We start from the raw sequence: 26,483 nt of genomic DNA, 5'->3' as shown, positions 1-26,483 counted from the left end.
TCTGCTGACAGTAGCCAGGCCACAACTGCTGAGGGCTTGAGAGACTTGCCAGCTTGAACCAAATCTCTAATTCCAGTTTCTGCCCCATTTCATTAACTGTCAGGGACATTTGTACCATGCGGCAGTTCAATTTTGTTTAAAGGCTCAACACGAAAGTCTCAGGGGAAACATTTCCAACAAAGCTTTTCTACCTAATATATTTTTTAGGTATACGCATTGCGATATAGATGTCATATTAAATGATTATATGACAAGGATTAGCGCAGCAAAAGAGGAGAAAAAATCAGTTAGCCCGTAATTTTAAGATAAGTATGTATGGTTTTTAAATGTTTGACCAAGTTAGCTTTAACTTCTTAAAAGACAAGTCTCAATTCCATTACACCCAACCAATAAAGGTTAGAGCCAATTGAACAACTCAAAAGCAATATCTTTTCACAAGAATATTATTTTAAGGGATATTCCAACCTACTTCTATAAAGTCTGGGAATTAAAATAATCATTTAAATCAAAACAAAATATTGACTTTTCTTCCCTAGTATGAGTCAAGAGCCAAAATTGCTGTATCCTTCACTTCCCAAAATGCAACTCTACAGCGTCTTTAATTAAACCCTCCTCTTGCCTTCGAAATGGCCATAGTCAAACTTCACAATAACAGTTTTTAATGCCAGCTTTATGGATACAATTTTAAGTTGCATCCCTAATGACATCAATATGACATCAGCAGGGTTATTTTTTTTAAACGTTGGAAAGCTCCTCCAACTGTTTTCATGGGTTGCGTCAAACTCCTTGTGACAAGTAAACTGAACTTAGGGTTTAGAGGTTAGGGTTGTAAAACTAGCAGTTACAATTTAAGTGAGTTAATTCCATCCTTGATGTTCCTGTGGTTGCTCAACTAGAAGTGGTATCAGTCTACTGTGTGGTTGTGTAATGTCAGACCATGAGAGCTCTGTGTTTGTTCTTCAGGGTGATGTGCAATCCCAAGCCGCTGTGCGTGCCATTGCGCGGCAAGTGTGTGAACAGCTCATCCAGAGTCAGTAATCAGAGATATTTACACATTAACACAAGCATGTTATTAAGTACAATTTTCTTACTGAAAAGGTTTTTTTCTGACCTCTTCTGGCTTCACTTTTTCCCTTTTTTCTATTCGCTTATGTTTGATTTATGGTGTAACCATAGACTTTATATATATAGATATTTAGAGATTAATAGATCAATATCAAAGGTCTATGGGTCAAACATAATAACAAAGCCACATTAGAAAACATTCTTAAAATGTCAAAAATCTAAATCTAAATCATTTCAAACCATTGTCCCCCTCTACATCCCGCAGGCCACTTGTCTCGCTATAACTCTATACTGAACCAGATCCCTGTCCAGTCAGCGATGTCAGTCCGAACAGTAACCGGACCACCCGGAGAGCCAGGTAGGAGAGGCCTCCCAGGTCCTCAGGGAGAGCAAGGGCCACCCGGCAGGCCAGGCTTCCCTGGTACCAGCGGCCAGAATGGACAACCAGGAGAGAGAGGTGAGAGAGGAAGATTTTTAGGGTTGTGTTTGTGAGTAAAGACAGTTGTTTACAGGATGCACAACACATGTTGAGAGAGAGAGAGAGAGAGAGAGAGAGAGAGAAATATACTTGGGAATTTCCATATACACACAGTATATCTCTTATAATCTCAGTAATTTACAGACTGATAACAATCAATGAAGTCATGTTGTGAGTGGAAAATAAGATGATAAAATGTGTTACTATCCAGTATAAAAGAGTATAGAGTATGGAGTATTGGCTTCTCTTTTATTTCTCTTTTATTAAACTGAAAATGTATGTAGAGTGTATGTAAAATGTGTTTTTTAAAGGTAAAACAAAATAATGCAAAGTTTAAGAAAACCAACAGGACACTGTATGTCCTTTGCACAAAAAAGTAGGTCAAGCATCGTTGTAGCTGACATTTTAATTTCATCATCTCACACCCATCTCTGCTGTCCTCTGAACAAGTGACATAGCCAGTTGTTTTGATGAAGATTATTATTGTGACGGGACTGTATACTGGTGTTGTAACAAATGTATATGTATAGCAGGAGTCTACAGCTGGAAAAAAGCTGTCTGTGGCTGTGAAATAATCGAATGCATTACTGGATGTGAAGAGATGCATCGTCCTTTTCAGCAATAGCCAGGGGCTTTTACTGTGAAATAAACATAAAACTTGCTCCGGTTGTGGAGCATCAACCTACCTGCTTGTTTGCTGCTTTTCGTGGCCTGGCCTGATCTCTGACTCATACTCAGGATCACAGCTCCCACAAAGTTAAGTCCAAGCCTGGCCAAAAGACAGTAACTCTGATATCCATGAGGTCATTCCCCCGCCCAAAGCTCTTGGTGAAATAACGGCCTTTATGAGGCTCCATCTTCATCTCTAAAACACGCAACCCACACTAAAGAACCACATACCGAATGAGCCTGCACATTTGGAGGGTTAGGAAAGCTGAGAGCGGCTGTCAGGAAATATCCAGCATGGTTACCTCCTCTTCAGCTGTTCAGACCTATGATTCTCCCTAATAATATTTACGATCTGCTGCCACTGGTCCACCACACATACATACACACACACACACTTGTTGTTTTATAGGCTGAACTGACACCAGAGTAGTCCAAATCTTTTAAAAGATGAATGGCACGTTTAAGAAAATTAGACATGTTATAATTAAGTCAGATGGTCCATGTAAGGCTGATACAAGAATCTCGAACAGAGCTGTGCTCAGGCTCGACAGATGAAACCATTTATATTCAACATACTATCTGGTTTTGAATATAGAAAGACTAGGGTCAACTAGTGGCCATTGTAGAGAAAATATCACGGCCCCCAGTGTAGAAAATACATTTTTTTGTGGTAATTTAAAAAGTTTCCTTCTGAGCCTCACTATGCTTACTTCCTCTTTACCGATGCAATTGATTAAGCCAGTCATAAAAGCTGCAGGACATAAAATCTCCAGATCACCGGTTTTGTGTGGTTCTCTAATATTAGAGTACACGAAAAATATTCCATTAGGTCATTAAAACAGCTGCACCGCTGGACAGCAGTGCAGACTCAAGTCTGGGTATATCATACATTTTATTAGACTGATCATCAATGTATAATTTTTCCACCACATTTCTCTCAAAACTTGCTATGTATTACCAATGTTGGAATAGAAAGTGGTGAGGGAATTATTCAGATGCTTTTCTCAGTAAAAATGCTTAGGTAACTTCAACCTATTAACAGCAACATTTACTTTAAGATTTAGAGTAAAAATGTCTGTCTGTAATATATTTACATGATTAGATTGTAACTACTGATGCAACAATGTGTTGTGTGCATTTTACTGTTGTAGCTGGTTGAGGTGGATCTAGTTTTACCAAAATGATATACAATTAGGTACTTTATTCAAGTGGTTGAGCCCCCTCCAAAGGGTTACAAGATAAATCTGAGGGGTCCAGAGATGATTAATGAGGGTTGGAGCGAAGCTTTACAAATCCGTAAAAAAAATTTTTGTTTTGTTTGCTTTTTTTGTAAAGGATTTATAGAAGTTTAGAGGTGAAATCTCTTTAGATGGATCTGCTAATAACTCTGAAGGGGTCATAAGCCAAAAAGGTTGTGATTACTGCTTATTACAAGCACCTTAAAAAAAATGTTTTTACCCAATTCTGAGATGTGATTTTGAGTCTAAAGTGGATCACTTTACACTGAACTGTGTGTGTTTCCAGGTCTGCCGGGAGTGAAGGGAGAGAGGGGGAATCCTGGGATTGGGAGTCAGGGACCTCGAGGACAATCCGGACCTCCAGGTAAGATACTGAAAGACGTACACACAGTTGTGAGTGTGCTCTGTAGGCTAAACCAGATCATTTATTATAATTCTGTTCTTGAACATTCTTTTGGTGTTTTCCAATTGCGGCCTTGCTGGATCTACTATATGTAGAATAGTTTTTCATTGTGTTCCCTCTAGAAAAAAAAACAAAAATGTTTCAAATATTAAAACAATATGATACCAAACCTAACAGTTTGGGATCCGCTTTACTTTCTGTTAAATCTTTGTCTGAGAAAAGCAAGCAGACGTTTTGGACCATGAATTTAATTCGCTGTATTGATTTCCCTGTGCGCCGTGTGGAATATGGGGTTTGTGTAATGAAAATATGTCAGTGCTAGGATTTTCTGTTTACTGTTGTGCGATCAATACTCAAAGAACAAGCTGACAAAAGTCCCCCAAAATGTATCTATGATCAAAAAAATGTTATTAAAGAAATTCAAAACTCGAATATATATTTTTTTATTGAGAGAAAGGTACAGGGCAGAGCTATCCATCTTTATTTGCCGTGCTTTTTCTGGAATATTTGTGGGATGATAATTTTAGCTGTTGGCAAATAAAACTATCAAAATATTGATTTCATATTTCTTGTTGACTGCTGAAGTGAGTCCTGATGGAGCACTTTCTCTTGTGTAAACAGAAAACAGAAGCTTCTAGCTAAATCTCAGCTAAGAACTGTGTTATTCCCGCTCCATGCCCTCAGGACATTCACTATGATCGCTCTCATCCAGAAATGACAATCATGTCCTTTCTGCCATGTTGTCACAGCAGCAGTGAGAGGGATTTAGAAGAGATTGAAGAGGTGATTGTACAGCGACAGGATGTAGCCTTTTGACACATTCTCAGTTTATTTTCCTTCCCTTTCTTCCTTCATCCCCTCTCACCAGGCATCACGCTGGTGCAGTCATTTTACCGGATGCTTATAAATGACTGATTTAATGTATTTGCCCATCGTTAACACAAACATTTCTTCCATCCTCAGGCCTGCCAGGGGAAGGACGAACAGGCAGCCAGGGCCCCCCTGGTCGGCCTGGTAACCCGGGAACACCGGGGAGGTCGGGGAATCCAGGTGCCTCAGGACCAGCTGGCCCACCAGGATACTGTGACCAGAACTCCTGTGTGGGGTACAACGTCGGAGGTAAACATCATTCAGCTGCTATTTATTCTGTGGTAACACTTAACTTCAACTCCCCTTAGCATTTGTAAGCAGTTTATTCATTTAATTTATTTAATAAATCGTTTTATAAACCACTATAATGTAGTCTTGAGCAGATTTGAGGACATTTTAGGTGTTCCTTACAGTATTTTAAAAATTCGAACTTGATCATAACTATGAACATACGTACAGCATACTGTAGAAGGCATCTCTACAAAAATGGTAATCTTGTCGTAACTGATTTGTTTCGGTTTCCAAAAGAAGCCATGACAAAATAGTTTAGAAACCACTTCTCTAGACAAATGAACACAAAAGCACACATGTAGACATTAAGTCAGGTTCTGGCAATTGAAACAAAAACAACATTTTGACTGACATATTTTCCCAAATGCAGTCAAAACACCAAATATCCAGACTTAACAAAAACATTTGCTGCTCTTTATTTAGACCTTATTTGTTATTTGTCTAAAATCTTTTTTTTTTACACTTTGGAAAGACTTATATTTGCTCTTGAAGCTGAGACAGTCTAACCCTGCCCAGTCTTTCCATCACATAAACCATCTTTACACGTATAAAACACTGAAATATTGTTTTCACAGTGACAGCCGGCTGTGAGATGGTTATTGTTCTCATAAAGCTCTCGGAGAATTGGAGAGTGATCTAGCTTTTATGGTTGTTCCACTATGACATTTATACAGTCATGTCCACATGGATTAAGAAGTTAACTGTGTCACTGACCGAAACTATTTGTCTATATTAAGATGTAATAAAATATGATGTTACACTCACATTCAGACACACACACACACACACACACACACACACACACACACACACACACACACACACACACACACACACACACACACACACACACACACACACACACACAGACATACTGGACGTCTTTGAATATTCATAGTGATGAGGACATTTATGGGTCCATTGTCTTGGGCCATCTCAGTAAGGATACTACACACCTAACAGCTTCTGATGAGTCGTCTTAATGAAACATCATCTGCTAAAAGTAGTGGACAGATGAGACATTACTTCATCCATCGAACCATTTTATATAAATTGATTCCAGTCAAACATTTTCTGTTGTTGTTTTTTTATGACTTTGAAGAGCCATGCCTGTTTTTTCAACCATGCAAGGATTAAATGCAGCCTCCCTGACCACTTAAAAGTAAAATACAATATGTGGAGTAGTATTGTTCCTTTCAAAGCAGCTAGATGTTGCAGCTGAAATTTAAAGGTATATTAGGTTTGCGTTTATGTTAGTCTATCACATTTTGATATATGATAATTGATAATATGATATGTTAGTCTATCATATTTTATATTTCATTACTGGGTGTCAAGAGGTAAAAAAGTCATAATATAGTATATATTAACAAATCCCTTAAAGTCATAATATAGTATGTCATATAAATATAATAAAAGGTCATAGTATAGTATGTCGTTAAAAATGTCATTAAGAGTCATAGTATAGCATGTCATGCAAATATAATAAAAAAAGGTAATAGTATAGTATGTCATAAAAATGTCATTAAAAGTGAAATTATAGGATGTCAAAAAAATCATAACAAAGGTAATTATTTACTATGTACAAAAAGTCCTAAAAACGTCATAGTTTAGTATGTCAAAAAAGTCATAGTATAATATGTTGGAAAAAGTCACAGTATTGTGTGTCGAAAAAAGTTATAGTATAGCATTTTTGAAAAAAGTGTCAAAAAAGTCATAGTATAGGATTTTGAAGAAAAAGTCATAGTATAATATGTTGGAAAAAGATATGAAAAAGTTATAGTACAGTGTGTTTTGTAAAAGTCATAGTACCATATGTCAAAAAATTATTAAAAAAAGTCATAGTAAGTAAAAAAAGTCATAGTATAGCATGTCGAAAAAAGTGATAAAATAGTCATAGTATAGTGAGTCAAAAAAAGTCATAAACAAGTCATGGTATAGCATGTTGAATAAATTGATGAAAAAGTCATATTATATTATGTCAAAAATACTGATAAAAAAGTCATGGTATAGCATGTCAAAAAAAGTCATGTATTATATTAACTTCATGTATCTCTCCAAAGCAACCGGCTGGGAAAGAGATTGACTGGAACACAACTTTTCTCTACAACTAGTTGTATTGTACTATGATGAAGGTCTTGAATCTAACTGCACCCTATAGTATTTGAACAGTCAACCTTTTATCTTCCAATGAGTATCTTATCACTCCAAGCCATCTAACCTGGCAGACAAAGATATGATTTTGGCATATTTGTCTTTTCAACTTTCAAACTCCCTGGGACGTCTAAGATTTGAACACTCAACCGTCCGTCTTCCAATCAAAATCTTATTTCGCTACCTGACCATCTCAAATGTTATGTTTCCGTAAAAAAGTCATAGTATCGAATGTCAATAAAAGTGATAAAAAGTCATAGTATAGTATGTTGAAAAAGTCTTGGTATACAGCATGTCGAAGACAAGTGACAAAAAAAGTCAAAGTATAGAATGTGGAAAAAAGTGATAAAAAATCATAGTATAGCAAGTTATAAGATGGTCATAGTACAAAATGTCTAAAAAAGTCATAGCATAACAAAAAGTGATAAAAAGGTCATAAAATAGTACGTTGAAAAAATTGCTAAACAAGTCATAGTATAGCATGTCGAAAGAAATGATTAAAAGAACTCATAATATATTTTGTCATAGTATAGCATATCAAAAAAAGTGATTAAAAAAGTCATAGGCAAGGCAGCGTTATTGTATAGCACATTTCAGCAACAGGGCAATTCAAACTGCTTTACAGAAAATCAGTTAAAAAAAATAAAAACAGATAAAATACAAGAATAAACAGTTAAAAATAAAAGTTACAGTGCAGAAATAAGAAATTAAATGTTCAAAAAGAATAAAAAAGAAAGGTATAATATGTTGAAAAAAGTCATAGTATAGCATGTCGAAAAAAGTCATAGTATAGTTTGTCAAAACAATCATTAAAAAGTCATTAAAAGATCATGTAATATTATGTTGAAAACTGCATGTTTCTTTCCAAAGCAACAAGTTTGGAAATAGACTGCCAGGAACACAACATTTTGGTATTCATTAAAAAGTTTAGCATATTTTAGTGTAGCTTTGCACATGCAATTGAGTATTTGTTCAGTCATTTGTTATAAAATACAGTAGTTATGGTGTGTAACTGCAGGAAATTGCTGGTCTTGCAGAGTTTGATTCAGTATTACTTAGAATGCATGTTTTTTTTCTGGGTATACTCTGTACATTCTTTAACTACATATGTCTGTGATGTAAATCTTTATTCATACTTTCTTGTGTACAGAAAGAGAAATAGAGATTTGACACGACTCTTTGGTGTTGTTGGGTTTTCCTCCTGATGTGAGGTGTAACATCTTCCCTGTGTTCCCCTCCCTCTCTTTCTTGCCTACTCTTTCTGACTGAAGTTCAACAGGACTATGGGAATGATTACTGAGGAGCATTCTCCAACCTCCTCTCCTCTCCTCACCTCCCTCCACTCCTCCCTCTGTGCCCTGCCCATAAGACTAAAAACTGGGGAAATTGATAAATTATTTCTTCGAGGCTTCTATATTTCTTGATGAATAATTAGTCCTGGCTCCGGTGTTTGACCTCTAACCCTGCAGCAGCGGTTTTCAGATTCTGTTTCTACAGAGACTTTTTTTTCTAAATTACTCTTCGACAGACACAACATTTTTATTTGATCTTCTGTCAAATTATTTACATTTTTTTAAGCAATCTCACAGCATGAGAATTTGTATTCACTCATTTAAAGTTAACAAGGGATTTTAGTCAAATCTGTGTCCTTATTTTGGTCTGGTGTAAGTTTTTAGAAACATTTGCACCAGCATTAAGTCTTTTTGCACACAATGCTCTGTGAATCCCTATTTAAATAGAAACTGGATTCATTTTGACTATCAGTGAACTTTCTCGATAGATTTGGATCGTTAATCTGGCTGCTTCATCCTTTACAGTCTCTGAGACAAAAATGGATTAGCCTTACCTTCCCACATAAAAAGAAAAAAACACCAAAAAGCCGCTGTGAGGATCACCGCCACTGATCTCAATGCCATCTGTCAACAAATACTCGTGCACACAATGGTTTGCTGCAGCAGCCTCAGCTTCAAGCTCAAATCTCTACAAAAAATAATCTTATCTTTTAAAGCCTGATGGATCAGCTAAATAGAGATGAATGTTTTGTTGATGATTAGCTGAATTTATTACTGAACAACCCCTGTATTTGCACAACTCATGTACTGCTAATGGGACCCTGATGTGATCTTTTCATTTATGGAGAAATTATCATATCTGGGCAATATGTGGTAGCCCACAAATCAGAATTTCCTTAACTTTCATTAACACACTTCCTCATTAACCAAAACGTTTGGACTATCGTAGGTCCCAAATCTGCCTGTGCAACTCCAATTCAACTTGTTTTGTAACCTTTTAACAGCACACTACAATAAGGAATTGCTTTTAAGTGATGGTGGCATTTAAGGTGGTTTAGCCCAACGTCAGCCCTAACTTTGCTCCCTGTTCCCCGTGGTGGTGGCTTTATGTTCGCTGCGCTGATCCAGAAACATTCACTCAAACTGACCCTAAATATTCCCACCAACCCAGTCCAACCCCTGCCTCACGGCGGCTACCAACCCTACAACCAGCCGTACAACCCTGCTGCAGTGGCTTACAACAACCAGGGAGGCGAAGACCAGGAGGTGGAGGAGCAGGAGGAGGAGGAGGAGGAGGATGGAGAGGAAGAGCAGGACCCATATTACCGTGGGTACCCCCCTCAGTACTACCCCCAACAGCCCTCACAACTGGCTCATGGCCACCATGGTTACCGCTCGAGCCCCATCCACTCTGAGGACACGGAGGTGAGGTCACCGGGCGTGGCCAGAAGGTTTCCACGTGATGTCGTCGTCATGGAGGAGAGTAAAGAGGGAGGACTTTAGAGGAAGGATGGACTCACCAAAGTGCTTGAGCCCCGCACGCCACAACACACACACACACACACACACACACTATTCACACATGGAAACAAATCAGACACTGACACGCACACACACACATCGTCCCCCATCTGAAACTGTGGTGAGAGCCCCCCGTGTATCCAGTGGTTTGCTCCATCTGGTGAAACACTGTAAATAGCTCCGTGGACTCTTGTATGATATCTCTGTAAAAAGGGGGGTCCGAAAAGTGCCTGATCTATGTTAGCATCGTCCAGTGGTAATGTAAAGGTAAGACCTGTTTCTTCCCATCTCACAGCTGAATTCAGGACTAAACCCTTCTTTTTCTGTAAAGCTGCATGTCTCCTTTGAGCATTGAGTGTGTAACTGGACATGTGCATCTTGTTTCGGTTGTATGTAACTAGCTAGATTATTTTACAATTCAAATGGAGAACGTTGAGCTGGCAACATCTGTAATGTTACAGGCTGCTTTTTATAATGATGAATCACGATTCCCCACCTTCCATGCTGTCTTTATGTCCTTCTTGTCTTCTTGTTCTTGAACTGATTTTCTCCGTACAGTACCGTGTTAAGTTTGCTTCTTTTTAACAAATATTATTGGAGTTGATGCCCCGAAATGAACTGTAGAAGCATACTATTTCTGTTAAATTTAGTATTACCTTAACACTGTGGAACACAATCAAATGTGTTGCTTTTTTATTCAAAGAAGATCTGACTTCCAGCACATTTTGTCCTGCAATATTTCCTTCTGTTGCTACATAATGAACGAGGTCTATTCTGGGTTTTAATACTCAGATTCTGTGTCGTTTGTCTCGTGTTGTTGCCCCAGTTTGTTTCGTTTAATGTTCTTATGCGGTTTGGCCTGATTACTGTGGAAGCCGTTTACTCACTGGTTGACCTCTGACCCCCTGCTGGAATGAGACCTCTAGTTATTATTGAAAGCAGTCAGTTAAACCAATAAGGATTCACAAGTGTAAACTTTAGCCGTCCTGCACTGCAGTCTGAAAAAAGATGCACTAAAGTAACTAAAAGTTGAGCTGTGAGCTGGCCCGGGTCTATTTGAGAAGCTGTCAAAATTGAACAGATTTAATAAGGTATGTGTCTCGCCACCAAGCCCCTTAGTAGGATATGAACTTATTTATTTTGTATTTTTGATTTTATAACCAATAAATCTGTAATGAGACTATTAAATGTGTTTTTAGTTCATTGGTTCAACTTTAATGACATGAAAAGGTCAAACTTAAACTAGCTGTTACATTTATGTAAAAAGACTACTTGACAAGAACAGGTGTATAAACATAGTTTATTAGCCTATTTTAAAACTCACATAAACACAATTGATTTATTCTTTAACAAAACTTTGGACATTTCTAACACACTGAGACAAGACAAACCACACTAATGGCCTGAATGTCATCATAGTGACACATCCATTGGGGTTTTACTGTGAACCCACAAACCTTCAAAGGCAGGACTAGCTAACAGATGTAATTTTTATTGGCCAGATTGGATCATTTCATGGTTTTATAATGAGAGGAAAACTTACAGAATCTGATTTTCTTTGATCAGAGCTGAGCCACAGGGTGCAATCTCAGGCTGTTTCTGGATAATTCAGGTCTGCTTTCAAGGGTAATACAACTAACAGCGAGGTATATTGTGTGTAGAGGAGCACAGAGTTTGTGTTGATGATGGCACAATGTTGGCTTCCCGGTTATGACTTGTGTCTTCAAACAGATAACATCTTATCGCAAATCCTACAAAAAGGGCTCTGATTTTTAGCATCGTAACGAGAAATATAATCGAGTATGCTGTTGCTTTCAGTGCTTTGGTCACGTCGTGCAGCCTTGATTTCATTTCATCTTGTAGTCTTCAGGTCTGTGTAGAAAACACAAGACAACGCATTAGTATGGGGAGGCATAAGAGTCTGGGAAAAGAACCGATTACAAGGAAAAACATGGAGAGAAAGTGACAGATGACAAACCACGCAGATCGTATCTTTTCTTTGCAAAATGAGACCAGACACAGCATCCTCTTTTTGTGTTTTTTCCCCTTTAATTTTGAGCAGAGATTGCAGCAGACAGATATTATCAGGGCATGCTGTATTGGGTTTGATACAAAGTAGAAAAATGTTAGCAATTGTAATAGCTCTGCTACCAAGATGTCGATGTTCTGTGTGTGGGCCGCATATCCAATAATAATCTCTCCTCTGCTCCGTTTTCTGAGAGAATATTAACTGTGTTTAATAAAGGGTAACAATTGAATTGCCCTCAATGACCTCAACCCCATCTCCCCTGACTCACTCACACTCAAACTCACACACACACACACAAATGAATATGCCAGAGTGTGAGTGAATATTAACTAGGCTAAGGCCCATCCCTTAAATAAACCAGGATTAGCTTGACCTTGGCAACCACACATCGACCGGCCCGAGCGCACACACTGATTGGCTGAGCAGATTGGAGCAGTAAACAATAAGAAGTGGCTCATTTATCACCGCACACACACACTGACAGTGATGCTGAACGTAAAGCTGACATGCTGGACGTGTATGTACAAGGCACAAACACTAAGAGGACAGTAACTGAAGGAAATCTGTTTTTGGATCAGAGCCCTCTGACTGGTATCACTTAATAAATTAGAACCAAATGTGGTTTATGTTTGGTTCAATGGAGGGGTTGCCCATCAGAATCACTGATATACTGTCAGCATTGTTTTAAATGTTTAGGATAATTTGTAAACAGTAAATTACAACAAAGCATCTCAATTGCGTCTTTTGGGAACTCACCATGCAGATTTGGTTTTAGATGCACAGGTTTTGAGAGTGTGAGATTTCTGCTGCCACCCCAATACAATGGAGGTGAAAGAAAAGTAGTGCTTCACAGCATTGAAATATAAAAATTAGAAAACAGATCAACAGCAGCTTTGTTTCAAGAAATAATGGCAACGCCCCTACTGCTTTGGATAATCTACAGAACATGCTGTCCAGTAATAGTTGGGACTATTTCTTCTTTTTCTGGATTGGCCAGGACTGGGACATATTTTCTTGAACAAAGTGCTGCTATTCAATCTTTCTGTAACCATAAACAAACCTCCATTCACCTCCATTGTGTTGGGCTGGAGGCAGATATTTAAGAGGTTGATGTCTCAAAACATGGACTAATAAAACCCAAACTTTCAGCATGGCTGGTTAACTCTAGAGGTATGAAAATTGTGTTATTTGGCTCAAGTGACTTGAATATCATGAGAAATGGTTCTGTCCTTCCACTCATCATTTCAAGCCAAGAATTATTTGCTAAATCAATAATGTAATAAACACAATTCAAAAGCAACTCCACAAAATGTAATGTACAGCCCATTATGGACAACGTAGAGAAACACATTGAAGTTGCATGACCGAGTTCCACAGTACTTACATCCTGGAGAGTCAAAGTGTATTGAAGGCAGTGTTACTGTATATTAGACTGTGATGCAGCTAAAAGTTGAGCCACAAGGTGTAAAGGTTTTTATATTTACTATTGGTTTCTTTTTTTACGAGCTGACCAGCAGTCACAACCTATGAGCAGTTAAAATGAAGATAACCTGTGGACTTGGGTGTTATAATGAGATGTGGATGACAAGGACCAACCGGTTAAAGATCAACCTGAATAAAGAGCTAGGAGATGGATGGATGGATGGATGGATGGATAGTGATGAGCAGCTGGAAGATAGAAAGCTTTCAATCAACCTGTCAGAGTGACGTTTACTACAGGTGAAGCCAGAGAAACGCAACAGGACGACATTCTCATGATCAGCAAGCCACGGGTCACAGTGTCAGTCTAATCTCAGGCCAGACAATACCCGACTCAAAAGGCCATGAAGAGAATTATGTCAAATAGCAGATGCTCTCTCACACCCCACATATGTCCAAACAGGGAGTGCTGGAAAAACAACTGACTTTCCCCACACGTTTGTGTTATTTTACCATTTATATTCAAACACACAACAACTAGGCCGGAGAGAAACACATAAATCTTTGCGATACAAAATTTCTGTTAAACAGTACAACTGAACTGTTGACACACATCTACAGAGCACAAACTTAGAGGCCAGTTATATTGCATTGCCCATCAGTTATATGTTTGATAATAGCATAAAGTACTATGGCCTTAATTTATAAAGCTTACTAAGCACTACAGTATGCAGCCATCAGAGTACAACACAGGAAACACAACAAAGACTTTTATATACACTGAATAAAAATGTCAACACGGGGGAAAATGGTCATATATTTAAAGTACTACATCTATATGTGAGTTTCTATGACTTGATTCCCACAGGAGCAGTATCATGTGAGTTTTTAACCTTAGATTTTATTCCACAGGATCAGGTGGCTACTCGTCCAACAGCCAGTCTTTGTTCTCTTTGTGCCTCATGTCACATACTGACAGCTCTCTGTTGGCTGACAAGCATTCACACCACAGCCACATGTGTTTGTAGTTACAATGAAAAATGTTGCATCTTATTTTTTTCATGCATGATTGAAGTGCCAGAGTGAAACTGGCCACAAAAAGGGGGTCTGCACGTTTTAGAAATGGATCTATTAATACATATGTTGTGTAGTAAGGTCATGGAAATAATGCACAACTGTGTAAAAGCGCCTGCGCTGTTCACTGCTGAAGGTCGGGCCAGGGCAATACGTGAGTCCCTGCTTACTCATTAACATAACAGACTGTGCTGCGCGGTCAGTGACACGCCACCTACTGTGGCTCTTCTCTAAAGTCAAGTTCACCGTATCGTTGGTACCTTCGCCATCTGCCGTAGATTTTAAAAGTTATATTTCTTTTGAATGCAAAAAATGCCGTTTTAGAGTATTGGAGTATTTTTTTTTTTAAATAGAAATATTAGTTTTTAAAGATGTACCACTATAAAATAGTCCAAATAATCTACATATGTCATCTAATGCTACTTTATGACTGTATTTACTACTGTATCCCAAAAGCAGGGTGTTTGGTATACACAAAGAAGGCGTGAAAAGTAGAAATGTGACATGGTACTCAGAACAACATCGCCCCCTTCTGCCTGTTCCTCATCAGCATAACACAGAAATATGAGTGAGGATTGCTCATTATGGTGCATAGGATTAAAAGATGAAGAAAGGATTCTAAGTGAGGAATTTTTAAAAGTATGTCAGGCAATTAAAAAAGTCACAAGGAGGTAGAAGTTAAGGGTTAGATGTTGTTTACATTTCGAATTTTGTGGTTAGTTCAGTACAATGAATATAAATAGCACTAAATAGTAAATATGCGTTTTTGAATATTATAGGGGTATATTTGATATGTATTAGCATTTATACGCAGTGACAACTTTGTGTGCACTGTGTGCATAGACAATGTAATTAGTGTGTTTGAGAAGAGACTGTATGAGTGTTTGTGTTTCTACATACGGTGTCCACAGCCGGGGGAAGGCGTCTATCTCCTCCTGACTGTACTCGCTGAGTTTCCTGGGGATTTCTCTGGGCTGTGGCAGCTCCTCAGTCAGGTTGGCTCGGATGTCGTCTGGCAGCTCCTAGTGAGGGGTGGACAGAGGAGACATTGAAATTAAACTGTAAAATGTGGGCAGCGCAAGAAATTCAAGGAGAAAGGAAGGAAATGAGACAGATAAAAGAAAAAGAAGCTGAGAATAAAGAAGAATGTACCATTTGCACTTTCCAAAATCCTCAGGCAACTTTACAGTGCCTGAACTGCTCTGAATTGTAAATGAGACTGCAGACATTCAAAAGGCTCAGGAAGCCCATCTGCTTGTAATTAGGAATGCACACTGCACAACATCAATCCTGATGGTGTATATCTAGTCAGGACCAAAATAGAACGACAGGTATTTAACTTCCCTCATGTATTACATTACAAGTCAAAACTCAAACATCTGATTTTCTTCCAACGCCTCGAATTAATGATGTTCTCTCACATGGATAAAAATGGCATCCAGTTAATATTTGGGCAGGCCGCCAAGGTCAATTAACAGTCTGTCAAGTCCTTTTTTTATTTCAGTTTATTAAAAAAGCTGTGAGGTGTGACGCCGGTGGTTCTCGCCATCATCATTTTAAAACAATCATAAATGAATGTTACCAAGATTAGCAGATCACTGCACCACCTTAGCTGCTAAATGCTTCACTACGTTCACATGCTGGTTGCTAACTGAGTCTGTCTGCTGTTTGGTCCTGAGCAGGTAGTGTACAGTGGGTTTCTAGAGTTTTGTTGTTAAAAACATCTGTCTGGTGCAACTCAAAAAGACACTGATGACAGCGGTGAGAATAAACCAAAACAGGGATGTAAAACCAAAACACACAGTGACAAACCCACAGAGCACGCACAACTGAGGCAGATGATCATGCTCTGTGGGTTTGTCACTGTGACACTTTAAAATATTGACCGATGCGGATTAAAGAGTGAGAACGAGTAAAAGGGCTTCTGAAACAACCGCACAACCAGCGCGCGCGCGCGCACGCGCACACGCACACGCACACGCACACGCACACGCACACACACACACACACACACACACACACACACACACACACACACACACACACACACACACACACACGCACACACACACGCACACACACTAAATGTAGAACTAAGAGTCAATACTCTCCTCCGTCAAGGGCAACAATCATGTTGAACTACATATATTAATTTTATAGTAATTAATTGATATTAATTGTAAAGGTGACCTGGATGAATGAAACTGGTTTATTCTTTTGTGTCAGTGTCTGCAAAATGATATCCGTGCTCCTCATAATGTGCCCTCTTTCTGATTGTCCTTAATCAGCCTGGTTAATTAAGGTGTAAGTGTGGCAGTCGGAAGTCATCAGCTCGGTGAGATACGGACAAACTGGACTTACGTCATCAGGAAAGATGTGTAATCGTTGCATCATGGTGCGGCGGTGCAGATTCCTTGGCAGCATACCGTAAACCGCTAACTTCACAATCTGGTGACAAAAAGCACATTGAAAAGGTTGACACACAATTAACTCACTTCTTTTCTATTTTTTAAGCCAGTGTCTATAGCAACCTTGAATACCTTTTTTCACATTTGCATCCAAAACTGTTCCTCAATATGAGGCTGTTTGCACAAATGTGAATTCGACTTGGAGAGAGTAACTGGACTGAGACATTGGACAGAAATATTGGAGAGAGATGTTGGACAGAGGCTGCGCTGACAAATCATTCATCTGTCCAACTCGGTTTCTCACTCTCCGCTCACCAAACTCCAAACCTTATTATGACTAAACCCCCCGACAGGACACACGTATGCGGTCACCGTCTGAACTAAAACCTGCATCAGCAAAGAGCCAACAGCAGAGAAAATGTCTCTTCTAGAAACCACTACAGGCCATTCACCTACATTTAGTGTTTCCCACATAAAAGCAAGAGCAATTTCACAGTATTTTTATAGCCTACGCAAGCCAAACTTGGAAGAAGTCTACAAACAGCTTGTGTATGGCTCTCATTCTGCTGTTGCAGTTGAAATGTTAAACAATTCTGAACAGCCCTGTTGCTGTGCAACATCCAATTACTTTTGACCTGTGAAGCTCAGTATTCAGGTTAAACAACCCTTATTTTCCTTTGATTAGTCTGATGTCTGCTGTTGTACAATACAGAAAGAGCGGGAAAAGGTCACTCAAACGCTAAAATGAGGCAATAGATAATAATACAATGTAACAATAAACAAATATAATAGTAGACAAATAGATCTCAGCACAATGCATGTGAAAACTTGCAAGTGGTAAAAAACAAAACCAACACAATGCTAGTGTTAGTGGATGTGAGCCACAGGAGCAGCCCCCTGCGCCCACTGTGAGATGTCAATCAACATATTAAAAGATATAAAAAATGGAATAGCGCCCGACCCCGTCTGTGGCACAAAACCCCCAAGCTTATTAATTATTACCGGGGGTGTACATTTTTTAAAAACAGGTTTCGAATACATAGTTTTATTGTTTAAAAAGGCTAAATAACTTCCTATACTGTAAATCCAACCGGAGTAGGGCATTTCTTAGGGAATAGTTTCAAGTGTGGGTGATTACACATTGACAGCAACATCAACTTAAAACTAAACTAAAGTGTCCATGTTCATCATGATAAAGGAACAGATCAACCAACCAATTAATAGTTTTCTATGGCACAGAGGAATGGGCTTATATCAGGCTTTGGCTACACACATAAAATACTCCTTAGTGGATCTATTTGTTGTTGGTTTTGGTCTTTACATGGGACTTGTTGACAATAATAAAAATCCTCTGTCGCCAGACTTATCCTCTAAAGGTTCATGAGTGGGCTGTTTCTCTCTTGTGACAAAGCCCCCATGTTTTGCAGCACAGACGTCAAATGCGACTTCATATTAATATGCATGAGCAGCACATATAAAGAAAGGGATAAATGTCAAATCACAAAGGAGTTTAGTCTCACTCTCCAAGAGTGTGGGTTAAATCATACATATGGAATAATAAAAAAATCATGGTGTAGGGGATGTGACCGTGGAACATCTGAAGTTTTAGAATTCTTACCAAATAATAATAAAAAATGGAGAATGCTGATGACACTTACAGCTTTTGGGTCTTTTTGGTGCAGCTGGGTAGCTGTGACCTGTTTAAATCCACCTGGATACCTTTAAAGAAAAGACAAGCTCAGATAGCCCTTGTTTCTTCGAACACACATCAGATAACAAGAGACCATTATTCGCTAATTCCTAAAACTTCTCTGGTTTACAGCTGCTAGATATATATGAATATGAAATTATTTTTGTTTTTGTGCAGACTATGAATCTGGCTACTGAGACATGCTTTTCTTGAAACGTGTTCTGAGTGGTTCATAGGCATTGAAGAACAAAGACAAATTGGAAACAGAGGCAAAACATTAAGGAAATAATCATATGAGGTAGTATGCACTTACCCCGTGTGTGATGAATAGACTTTCTGCTCCCATTTGTTTCCAGAGAAAGCTATGTGTTTGGTGTTTATTACTACTACATGGTCACCACAGTCACCTGCAAAGATGTTCAGAACAAGATATTTATATCATTATGGTATGCCAATTCCAACAATGTCACTGTATTAAGTAGCTGTGTTCATTGTTTATCCTCTACTGCCATCATATGGCTGTTCCATGTTGCAACAACCTTAAAGAGTGGGTTGTGGTTTAGAAGGAAAATGAGATTTATACGTAGCGTAAGGGTTATATTACAGTTACTCATGAATTTATGTGTGCGTCCTGTGACAGATTGGACTTGTACTCACTCAGTGCATGGTAGATGGGCTTGTGTTTGCCCTGTAATCTAACAGCACACATGGTCGCGATCTTTCCAGGAGGCTGCAGTCTAGCATCGATCAGGAACCAGGAACGAGCAAAGGTTGCCCATTGCTGAAAGAAGAAAGAGAGAAAGTATGTGTTGTAAAAAACGGAGTGACATGGGACCATCGCAGGTTTACTGGTATTGAAAAAGAAAAGAGACATACATTTCCTGTGACAGTGGCCTCTTCCTGAAAGACATTCTGACATGTCACAGTAGGGATAGCACAGGTGTAAGTAATAAAACAAATGAGGCTGAGTTCCATTTATCTGTTCAATTTCAGTTTCAGGGTCCTAGTATTGTGTATGCTTGCATTGTCACGACTTAATCTTTAATTTAAAGGAGTCATCATTAATAACACCTGTGTTTTTACTACTATGAAGTGACAACTTGAACCTAAACCAAATAAACCTTGTAAAGTTATCCATGAACCAACAGTGCACTACTTTACAGATCACACCAAACACCACCATCACAAATACACTGCTGGTCAATCCAAGTTCTTCTTTCTTTGTACTTGGCATTAACCACACATAAAGAAAGGGATAAGTGTCAGCAAAAACCTCCTCAAAGGTATGTGGCAGACATAAAAATTATACTCGATGATGATGATGATGATGATGATGATGATGATGATGGTGATGGTGTGTGTGATAACAGATCAGATTCAGAATCGGTGGTGTTTTAAGATGCTCAACTAAAAAGCCACATGGTTTTGATTATTTTTAATTAAGCATTATGTCAATCCTGTCAAAAAGCCATGACAATAAACTCTGATATTTTCTTAACAAGGTTAAAATGAAAACAAAAACAGAGCTTCAAGCTAGCATAATTTGACTGGACGATGTTAACATTTGAGTGAACGCTGTTTGACACCTGTGTATTTCTCTAACTGCTGCAGGCAGTTCCCTTGTTAACGTTACATTACTAACCTAACCGTAACAATAAAATATACACCGTTACATTAATATCACACACACACCGTTTACTCACACCGCTTACGTCAACTTGTTAGCAACGCACGTTAGCTAGCGGCCTATTTGTGACTTAGCGTTAGATTGACCTAACGTTTATATTGGGAGATAAAAATGTATACTTTGTACGGTTAACGTTACCTGGGCAGATCTAGAGAAACTTGACATTTCGATGAAACTACCAGCACATCCTCAACACATTTGACCCTTAACCAACGTGAGGCACTTTCCGTTTTGTAAATTCTCTCGGTTGAAACACAATATTCGACTTCACTGTTCCTATATTATGGAGCGTATAAATATTTAGCTAATGCAGCAACATACACCGCAATTTTATGGATACGCTCCAATTAGGTGTAAGTAACACCTCACACGGCAAACTTTAAATAAATGCTCAAGGATCATTATTTTAGCATTCATTTATGCTGCTGTCGATTTTCTACCCGGTCCTATTTTGACGTCGCACCTCAACGTAGTTACTTACCTCACTTCCTTCCCGCGACAGAAAGAGAGCGGGGAAATTTGACAGCCTCTGGTTATTTGCTACAAAGCAACATTAGTTTTGACTATTTATTGTACAATAGAAAAAGTGGTAGTTTGTGACAGTTTGTTTCGCGAGTCAAAAAGCGGCTTATTCATCAATACTTTATCGATCTAACCCAAAATGAGAACTTTAGAGGAGGTGCAGGCCACTCTGCAGATCGCCAAACTGAAAGAGGAAGATCTACAGAAAACAATTCACTGCCTGTCTTTTGGGGAAAACGTTTCATCTGCAGACTACTGCCTGATGGAGCTGGACGACACGCTGTGCAAACACATAGAATCTGGGGAAAGGTATTAATAATGTGTACTAGCGTGCCTATAGAGTATATGTGTAACACTTACAATTAGGTAACGTCATTGTTTGATGTAACTATTTGTGTTCTGTGTTATTCTGTTCTGTCTGGTCATTTCATTAACTGAAATGACTAATAAATTAATAATTTCCGCTGTAGGCCTAAACCTGGCAGGAGCACCTCTGTTTCCTTTTTTGTTTTTACTTGTGTAACTCAAATTATTAATGTAATTGATGATATTCTAATTTAAACTGATGCAGTGTAGTAGCCCAATATGCATTATTAGGATTAATGTAAAAATATGTAAATGTAATTAATGAATTTTAACTAACCATTTTCCCTTTTTCCAGTCTAGTGATTCGAGGGGATACGGATGAGCGTGCAGTGCTCTGTAGTGGTGACAAGACCTACGATTTAAAAATAGCCGATACATCCAACATGCTGCTGTTTGTTCCAGGATGCAGAACACCAGACCAACTAACCAACGGCCAGGAAAGCTCTCATGTGGTGCACACTCAGGTATGGAAATGATGCACTCACAGGTACCTGCCTGGTAAACTGTAACGCACACACACACACACAAACACACAAACCCAACCTACTATATGCACAAAATGGTTAATTGCATTTATGATCTCCATACACTAACAATACTGCTGCTTCTGTTGTAGATCTGGGGATTTTGTAACAGCTACTGGGAACTGCGGAAACACCGTCCTAAACTGAAGAAACTGAAGAAGCTTTTGATGGAGAATCCTTATGAAGGACCTGCTTTAGGGGGGCAGGAGGAGAATACAGAAAACAGGGTAAATACATATTATACAGAGAAGTAATTAATCATCATATCCTGTAGGACTGTGTAGATACAGGTAAAGGGCTTATTAAAAGTTTATGGCTTCCAAACCATAACTGTTAGTAGAGCTGACTGAGATGACTGTTACAGTTTGAGTGTTTTATTGTAAGTGTCCCACTTCTTTTAAATGTCATTGTAGCTGTTAGTGAGTATGTGTTCCTCTGTTACCAGTACACAATGCAGGATCTGTTGGAGAGGATCCAGGCCAGTGAAGAGGAGCTAAAGACCCACTTAGAGACCATCCATGCCTGTCAGATAGATGGTAAACAGTGACATTTTCTAATAACTACATGTACTATATTAATTGATAAAGTTGCTTTTGCTAAAAAGTAACAGATAGGTAGGAAATAATTGCCAAAATTGCGATCCTGGGAGGTGAAGATGCTTTTATAAATACAGTGTCTCTATTCTTAGCTATACTTAGTAATATAAATAACAAAACGTATACTTACCAGGTGTTTAGAGAGAGCATTGTTTCTGTCTTCTAGGCTACTGGCGCATGTTGGACTTTGACTACGAGATGAAGCTGCTCGGTCATGTGACTCAGCTGGTAGATTCTGAGTCCTGGTCCTTCAACAAGGTTCCCCTTCAAACCAGTCTGGAAGAGTTAGCTCCACTGGAACCCAAGTAAGTTAACATATGTGATCCTCATGCAACAGGAAAAGCAAAATATTAACAGTTTGAACTAAAAGAGTTGACTTTCAGTGGTGTTGAGGCTACGGCAACTTTCTGGGCATCTATTATGAATCTAGATAAGTCTTAGCCAGGTTCTAATAATGATTCCCTTCTTTATAGAGAGATGATCGAGCACTGCTTGAACTGCTATGGGAAACGCTATACTGAGAATGGTAAAGAAAAACAGACCAAACTGAAGTTTTTAGAAGTAAATTGATAGTTGAACCCTACATAATAATAGCACTATGAAATTACACAGTACTAACATCTCCGTATCCTCCTTCCTCTATATAGACAACATTTTTTATGCACTGAATGAGGATAAAGTATGTCGGGGCACAGCGCTACTGCTGCTGCAAAACGCCATCAAGTTCAACCTAAAGGAGTTTCAGGAGGTCTGGCAGCAGAGCGTTCCAGAGGGCATGAGCACAAGACTGGACCAACTAAAGGTTAGCCTGTAACTCTCTTATATACTTATGATTTGGGCATTTTGAGCCTTTATTATATAGGACAGCTGACGACGTGAAAGAGGAGTGAGGGGGGGGATGACATTTAGCAAAGGGCTACAGGTTGGAGTTGAACCTGTGCTCGCTGCGACGAGGACTGAGCCTCTGTCCATGGGGTGCACACTCTACCAGCTAAGCTATCCAGGCACCCCTCTTTATCCTTTTTACTTTTCAAAGAAAATATATGGTAAAGTAGTACTGAAAAAATAAAAGAATTTTACCAGCCTGAAACCCATCTTTATCTCTGCACACTGTCTCTGGTCATAAATTGCCAAATGGGTTTATTCTTTATAAAAGTCAAATAGGTTGACAGGTGGGTTGAAAGGTAACATCATAGATCGCTGTGGCTTCTAGGAGTCAAAAAATCCATATAAATCACCAGACTCTTCTTCTTATCTTACTGCTCATTTCATTGCATGTGAGGATTTAGTTTCCATCTGCCTCTGACCTAACCTGAGAAAACATGAACCACAGTCTCAAATCATGGTCTTGTAGTAAAAGAGGGACTTACTGCAGTTGTTTCTCTCTGCTCATTCCTACTGCCTCCGCTGGAGAAACTGGCTGCAGTGCTGACAGTGTTGTAAATCTTCCAGAGTGTCGCCCTGGTGGACCGCAACTCCCGACCAGAGACCATCTCCCTGCTGCGGGTGGAGGATCTCTCAGAAGACACGCTGGAGCGCTTCAACCACCTCTTCACACTCAGAGAGAAATGGACTGAAGACGACATCACGCCATACATACAGTAGGTGTCATCCATTCAGGACATTATTGCAATTAAAACAAAAGAATAACCATTATGACGGGAACATTACCATTTATGTGAAATAAAAGTACATTAATTTGTCTAGGTGACATTAGTGAAAAAAACAAATGACATAAGTTATACCTTTGGCTATCTGATAAGTCGTAATGTGTAATGCTTCCTCCCTCTTCTTCTCTTGTTCAGGGACCTGTGTGGAGAGAAACAGACTACCGGAGCTCTCTTGACCAAATATGCTCGATCTTCAATGCAAAATGGGATCAAGGTCTTCAACTCCAGAAGGCCGGTGGCTACATGAACATGTGACCTGTCCAGTTATGAATTTTTGAATTATTAAAATGACTTTGGTCATGTTATATTAATTCCCAGAGTGACTATTATTTTACAAATAATTTTCCCTACAAATTGCTTTTTAGCATTGTCAACTATCTCACAGTTTAAGTTGCTAGCTTGTAAAGTGTACGATAAAAATATCCACTTCAAATTAAAGTTTTTGTAACTAAAATCAAACTTCAGCTTTATTTCATGTTTTGTCGGTACAAAAAATGCTCCACGTTGGTAATAAAATAAGTAAACTGACTAGTAACGGTTCAATTTCAGATATTTATAATTAGAATTATGATTAGAACAATGCAAAAAAAATTTAAGAAATTATTCAAAAGAAATTACATAAATCACTGAAAAATACTAGCTAAAGTTCTGTCATAACCCTGCATTTCCAAGCTAATATTCGACGCAGCATTGAGGTATGTTAGTTTTGTTTTTACATATGTTTTAACATCCAGTAACACAGCTGCTTTTCCCATATAGATAGTTAAAGAAATTGACCACAAGATCCTGTTGTTGCTTGGGACCGTGAATGTTAATATTAAATACAGTAAATGCTCTGGACGGAGAACAGTGAAGGCTATTATACATTATAGAAGCACTTTTCCGGTGAGGGCTGAGCATTACTGTGCAGCCTCCAACTGAGCTTGAAGACGTAGATAAAATCAATCGGCACACAATTATCTATGCAAACTCTGCGGAATCATTTGTCAAAGTAAAGGTTTGTAGTCCTACATTTCAAGTCATGTAGTTAGTGTAGTTTCAAGTAGTAGTTAGTGTGTGCTCATTCATTTAGGAACTGTAGACACAACTGACAGAATTACTAATTTCTTTGTCTGTGCATTAAAGCTACCCAGGTGAAGATGCCCGGGAGAGATTGCGGTGTGTGCACCAACACCTTGGAGAGTCTACTTCTGCTCCTACAACCAACATTAGTAAAGAGACCATCCAAGAGACCTTGACCCAGCCTTACAGACGAGGAGGAAGGCCCCTCAGAATCCAGCTTGTTTGTGGTGGTTCATGAACCAGAGGACTCAACATGACTCCGTCACTGGAGTGGGCTAGCGACAGTGAATGGGACAATAAAGACAGCCCTCAGCTGCTCCATTGGAACGGTTTAATAATAGATAACATATTTAGGCAACTGATTCTCCGGTTCGGTCACTGCTGTAAAAAAGGGATGTGTTTGGTCTGCCTGGCTGAATGTTCACATTTTTGTTTTCAGTATTAAAAACTGTAATTTCATTGTCAACCGGTAAACTGTCAGCAGCCTTTGTAAAGCTGGATACTGTCTTGCGGGTTCCATTATTCAACTGGCTACGTAAAGAGATGATAATAAGATAACCTTACAAGCAAGTAGAGTAATTCCCTTCACTAAAAACTTAGAGGTCAAAGTTTTTCTGAACATCTCACAGTTTCATTTCAAATGTATAAGAAATAGACATGACTTCCACTAGGTAAAGTGTATTGACCTCACTTTAGTTGATAGAACAATGACCAGCAGGTGCAAATGGGAAGTTGATCAAAGCACAAGTTTTGGAAGTGATTATTTACTAATACTATGTAAAATAGATATTGATTTTAAGATTGATGAAATATATGCCCTTCATAAATGGTGTTTTAAGAAGTTAAGAAGAGATTTTCTGAATGGTGTATTGATGAATTAAATGAAATACCTGAGGAAACAGATCAAAGATATGTCTATATTAGATACTGAATTTAATTTATCAGAACTTAAAATGGATTTAGGTAATAAAGGATACTCTTCTCCTAGATTTGATAACATATGTTATGCAATGATTAGAAATCTACCTCAAAAACTCTTGGGAAAAAAATCTTGAATTATACAACAAGACATGGAATAAAGGTAAATTAACAAAAGTTTGGAAAAATGCAATCGTTCTTTCATTTCTTAAGCCAGGAAAGGATTCTCGCAATCCAGAGACTATAGACCCATTGCTTTGACATCCCATTTAGGGAAATGAATGGAAAAAGTAGCAGTGGCACATTTAAATTACTTTCTGGAATATAAATGTCCATTTAAAAAAATATCAAACAGGGTTCAGGAAAAGTATTAACTACTGATACTTTACTAAAGCTCAACAATGAAACAGAGAAGACACTATGAAAGAGGTATTGGTGGCAGTGTATTTAGATATGGAAACAGCTTATGACACTATGTGGCGTGAGGGTCTTTTAATTAAACTAGATAAAATGGGAAGTTGAATATGGTATAATTAT

The 26,483-nt window shown here is 38.5% G+C and overlaps 3 protein-coding genes across 5 annotated transcripts in view; 2 read left to right on the top strand and 1 right to left on the bottom strand.

The window, feature by feature from the left end:
- Positions 1–11,165, top strand: part of col14a1a (collagen, type XIV, alpha 1a) — a 131,936-nt gene extending 120,771 nt beyond the window's left edge. The window contains exons 44-48 of one of the 2 annotated variants that reach the window (XM_032519029.1): positions 964–1,030; positions 1,331–1,522; positions 3,737–3,814; positions 4,817–4,972; positions 9,632–11,165. In XM_032519029.1, coding sequence (XP_032374920.1) covers positions 964–1,030; positions 1,331–1,522; positions 3,737–3,814; positions 4,817–4,972; positions 9,632–9,963 — 825 coding nt within the window. In that variant the 3' untranslated portion in view covers positions 9,964–11,165. Of the gene's footprint in view, positions 1–963; positions 1,031–1,330; positions 1,523–3,736; positions 3,815–4,816; positions 4,973–8,439 lie in introns of both variants that reach the window. The other variant, XM_032519030.1, reaches the window with a different exon arrangement.
- A 100-nt stretch (positions 11,166–11,265) lies between these two features.
- On the bottom strand, positions 11,266–22,554 carry LOC116691432 (39S ribosomal protein L13, mitochondrial). 2 transcript variants are annotated; one of them, XM_032519047.1, is made up of 7 exons: positions 22,427–22,554; positions 19,259–19,382; positions 18,915–19,008; positions 18,570–18,630; positions 16,865–16,951; positions 15,404–15,525; positions 11,266–11,853 (listed from the first exon to the last, which is right to left on the bottom strand). In XM_032519047.1, the coding sequence occupies exons 2-7, from the start codon at positions 19,308–19,310 to the stop codon at positions 11,829–11,831; spliced, it is 441 nt and encodes a 146-aa protein (XP_032374938.1). In that variant the 5' UTR covers positions 19,311–19,382; positions 22,427–22,554; the 3' UTR covers positions 11,266–11,828. The 2 variants fall into 2 exon arrangements, with proteins under 2 accessions (XP_032374938.1, XP_032374937.1); XM_032519046.1 differs by lacking the exon at positions 22,427–22,554 and adding an exon at positions 20,427–20,563.
- LOC116691428 (sister chromatid cohesion protein DCC1) lies at positions 20,755–24,492 on the top strand. The gene is made up of 9 exons (XM_032519037.1): positions 20,755–21,119; positions 21,472–21,640; positions 21,793–21,927; positions 22,146–22,236; positions 22,463–22,601; positions 22,770–22,822; positions 22,944–23,098; positions 23,749–23,897; positions 24,102–24,492. The coding sequence occupies exons 1-9, from the start codon at positions 20,950–20,952 to the stop codon at positions 24,211–24,213; spliced, it is 1,173 nt and encodes a 390-aa protein (XP_032374928.1). The 5' UTR covers positions 20,755–20,949; the 3' UTR covers positions 24,214–24,492.
- The last annotated feature ends 1,991 nt before the right edge of the window (positions 24,493–26,483 follow it).

This window comes from Etheostoma spectabile, chromosome 6 (assembly GCF_008692095.1).
Source record: "Etheostoma spectabile isolate EspeVRDwgs_2016 chromosome 6, UIUC_Espe_1.0, whole genome shotgun sequence".
Classification (NCBI taxonomy): Eukaryota; Metazoa; Chordata; class Actinopteri; order Perciformes; family Percidae; genus Etheostoma; species Etheostoma spectabile.
The sequence above is the reverse complement of the archived record's forward strand: the minus strand, read 5'-3'. Positions and strand labels throughout refer to the sequence as shown.

Coding starts and splice junctions, on each gene's coding strand:
- LOC116691432 (XM_032519046.1), bottom strand. CDS start 20,453: ATGTCAAGTTTCTCTAGATCTGCCCAG. Junction 18,631..18,914: donor GTCTATTCATCACACACGGG/GTAAGTGCATAC, acceptor TTTTCTTTAAAG/GTATCCAGGTGGATTTAAAC. Junction 16,952..18,569: donor ACCAAAAAGACCCAAAAGCT/GTAAGTGTCATC, acceptor TTTTGTCACCAG/ATTGTGAAGTTAGCGGTTTA.
- LOC116691428 (XM_032519037.1), top strand. CDS start 20,950: ATGAGAACTTTAGAGGAGGTGCAGGCCACTCTGCAGATCGCCAAACTG. Junction 21,120..21,471: donor CACATAGAATCTGGGGAAAG/GTATTAATAATG, acceptor CCCTTTTTCCAG/TCTAGTGATTCGAGGGGATA. Junction 21,928..22,145: donor AGGAGAATACAGAAAACAGG/GTAAATACATAT, acceptor CTCTGTTACCAG/TACACAATGCAGGATCTGTT.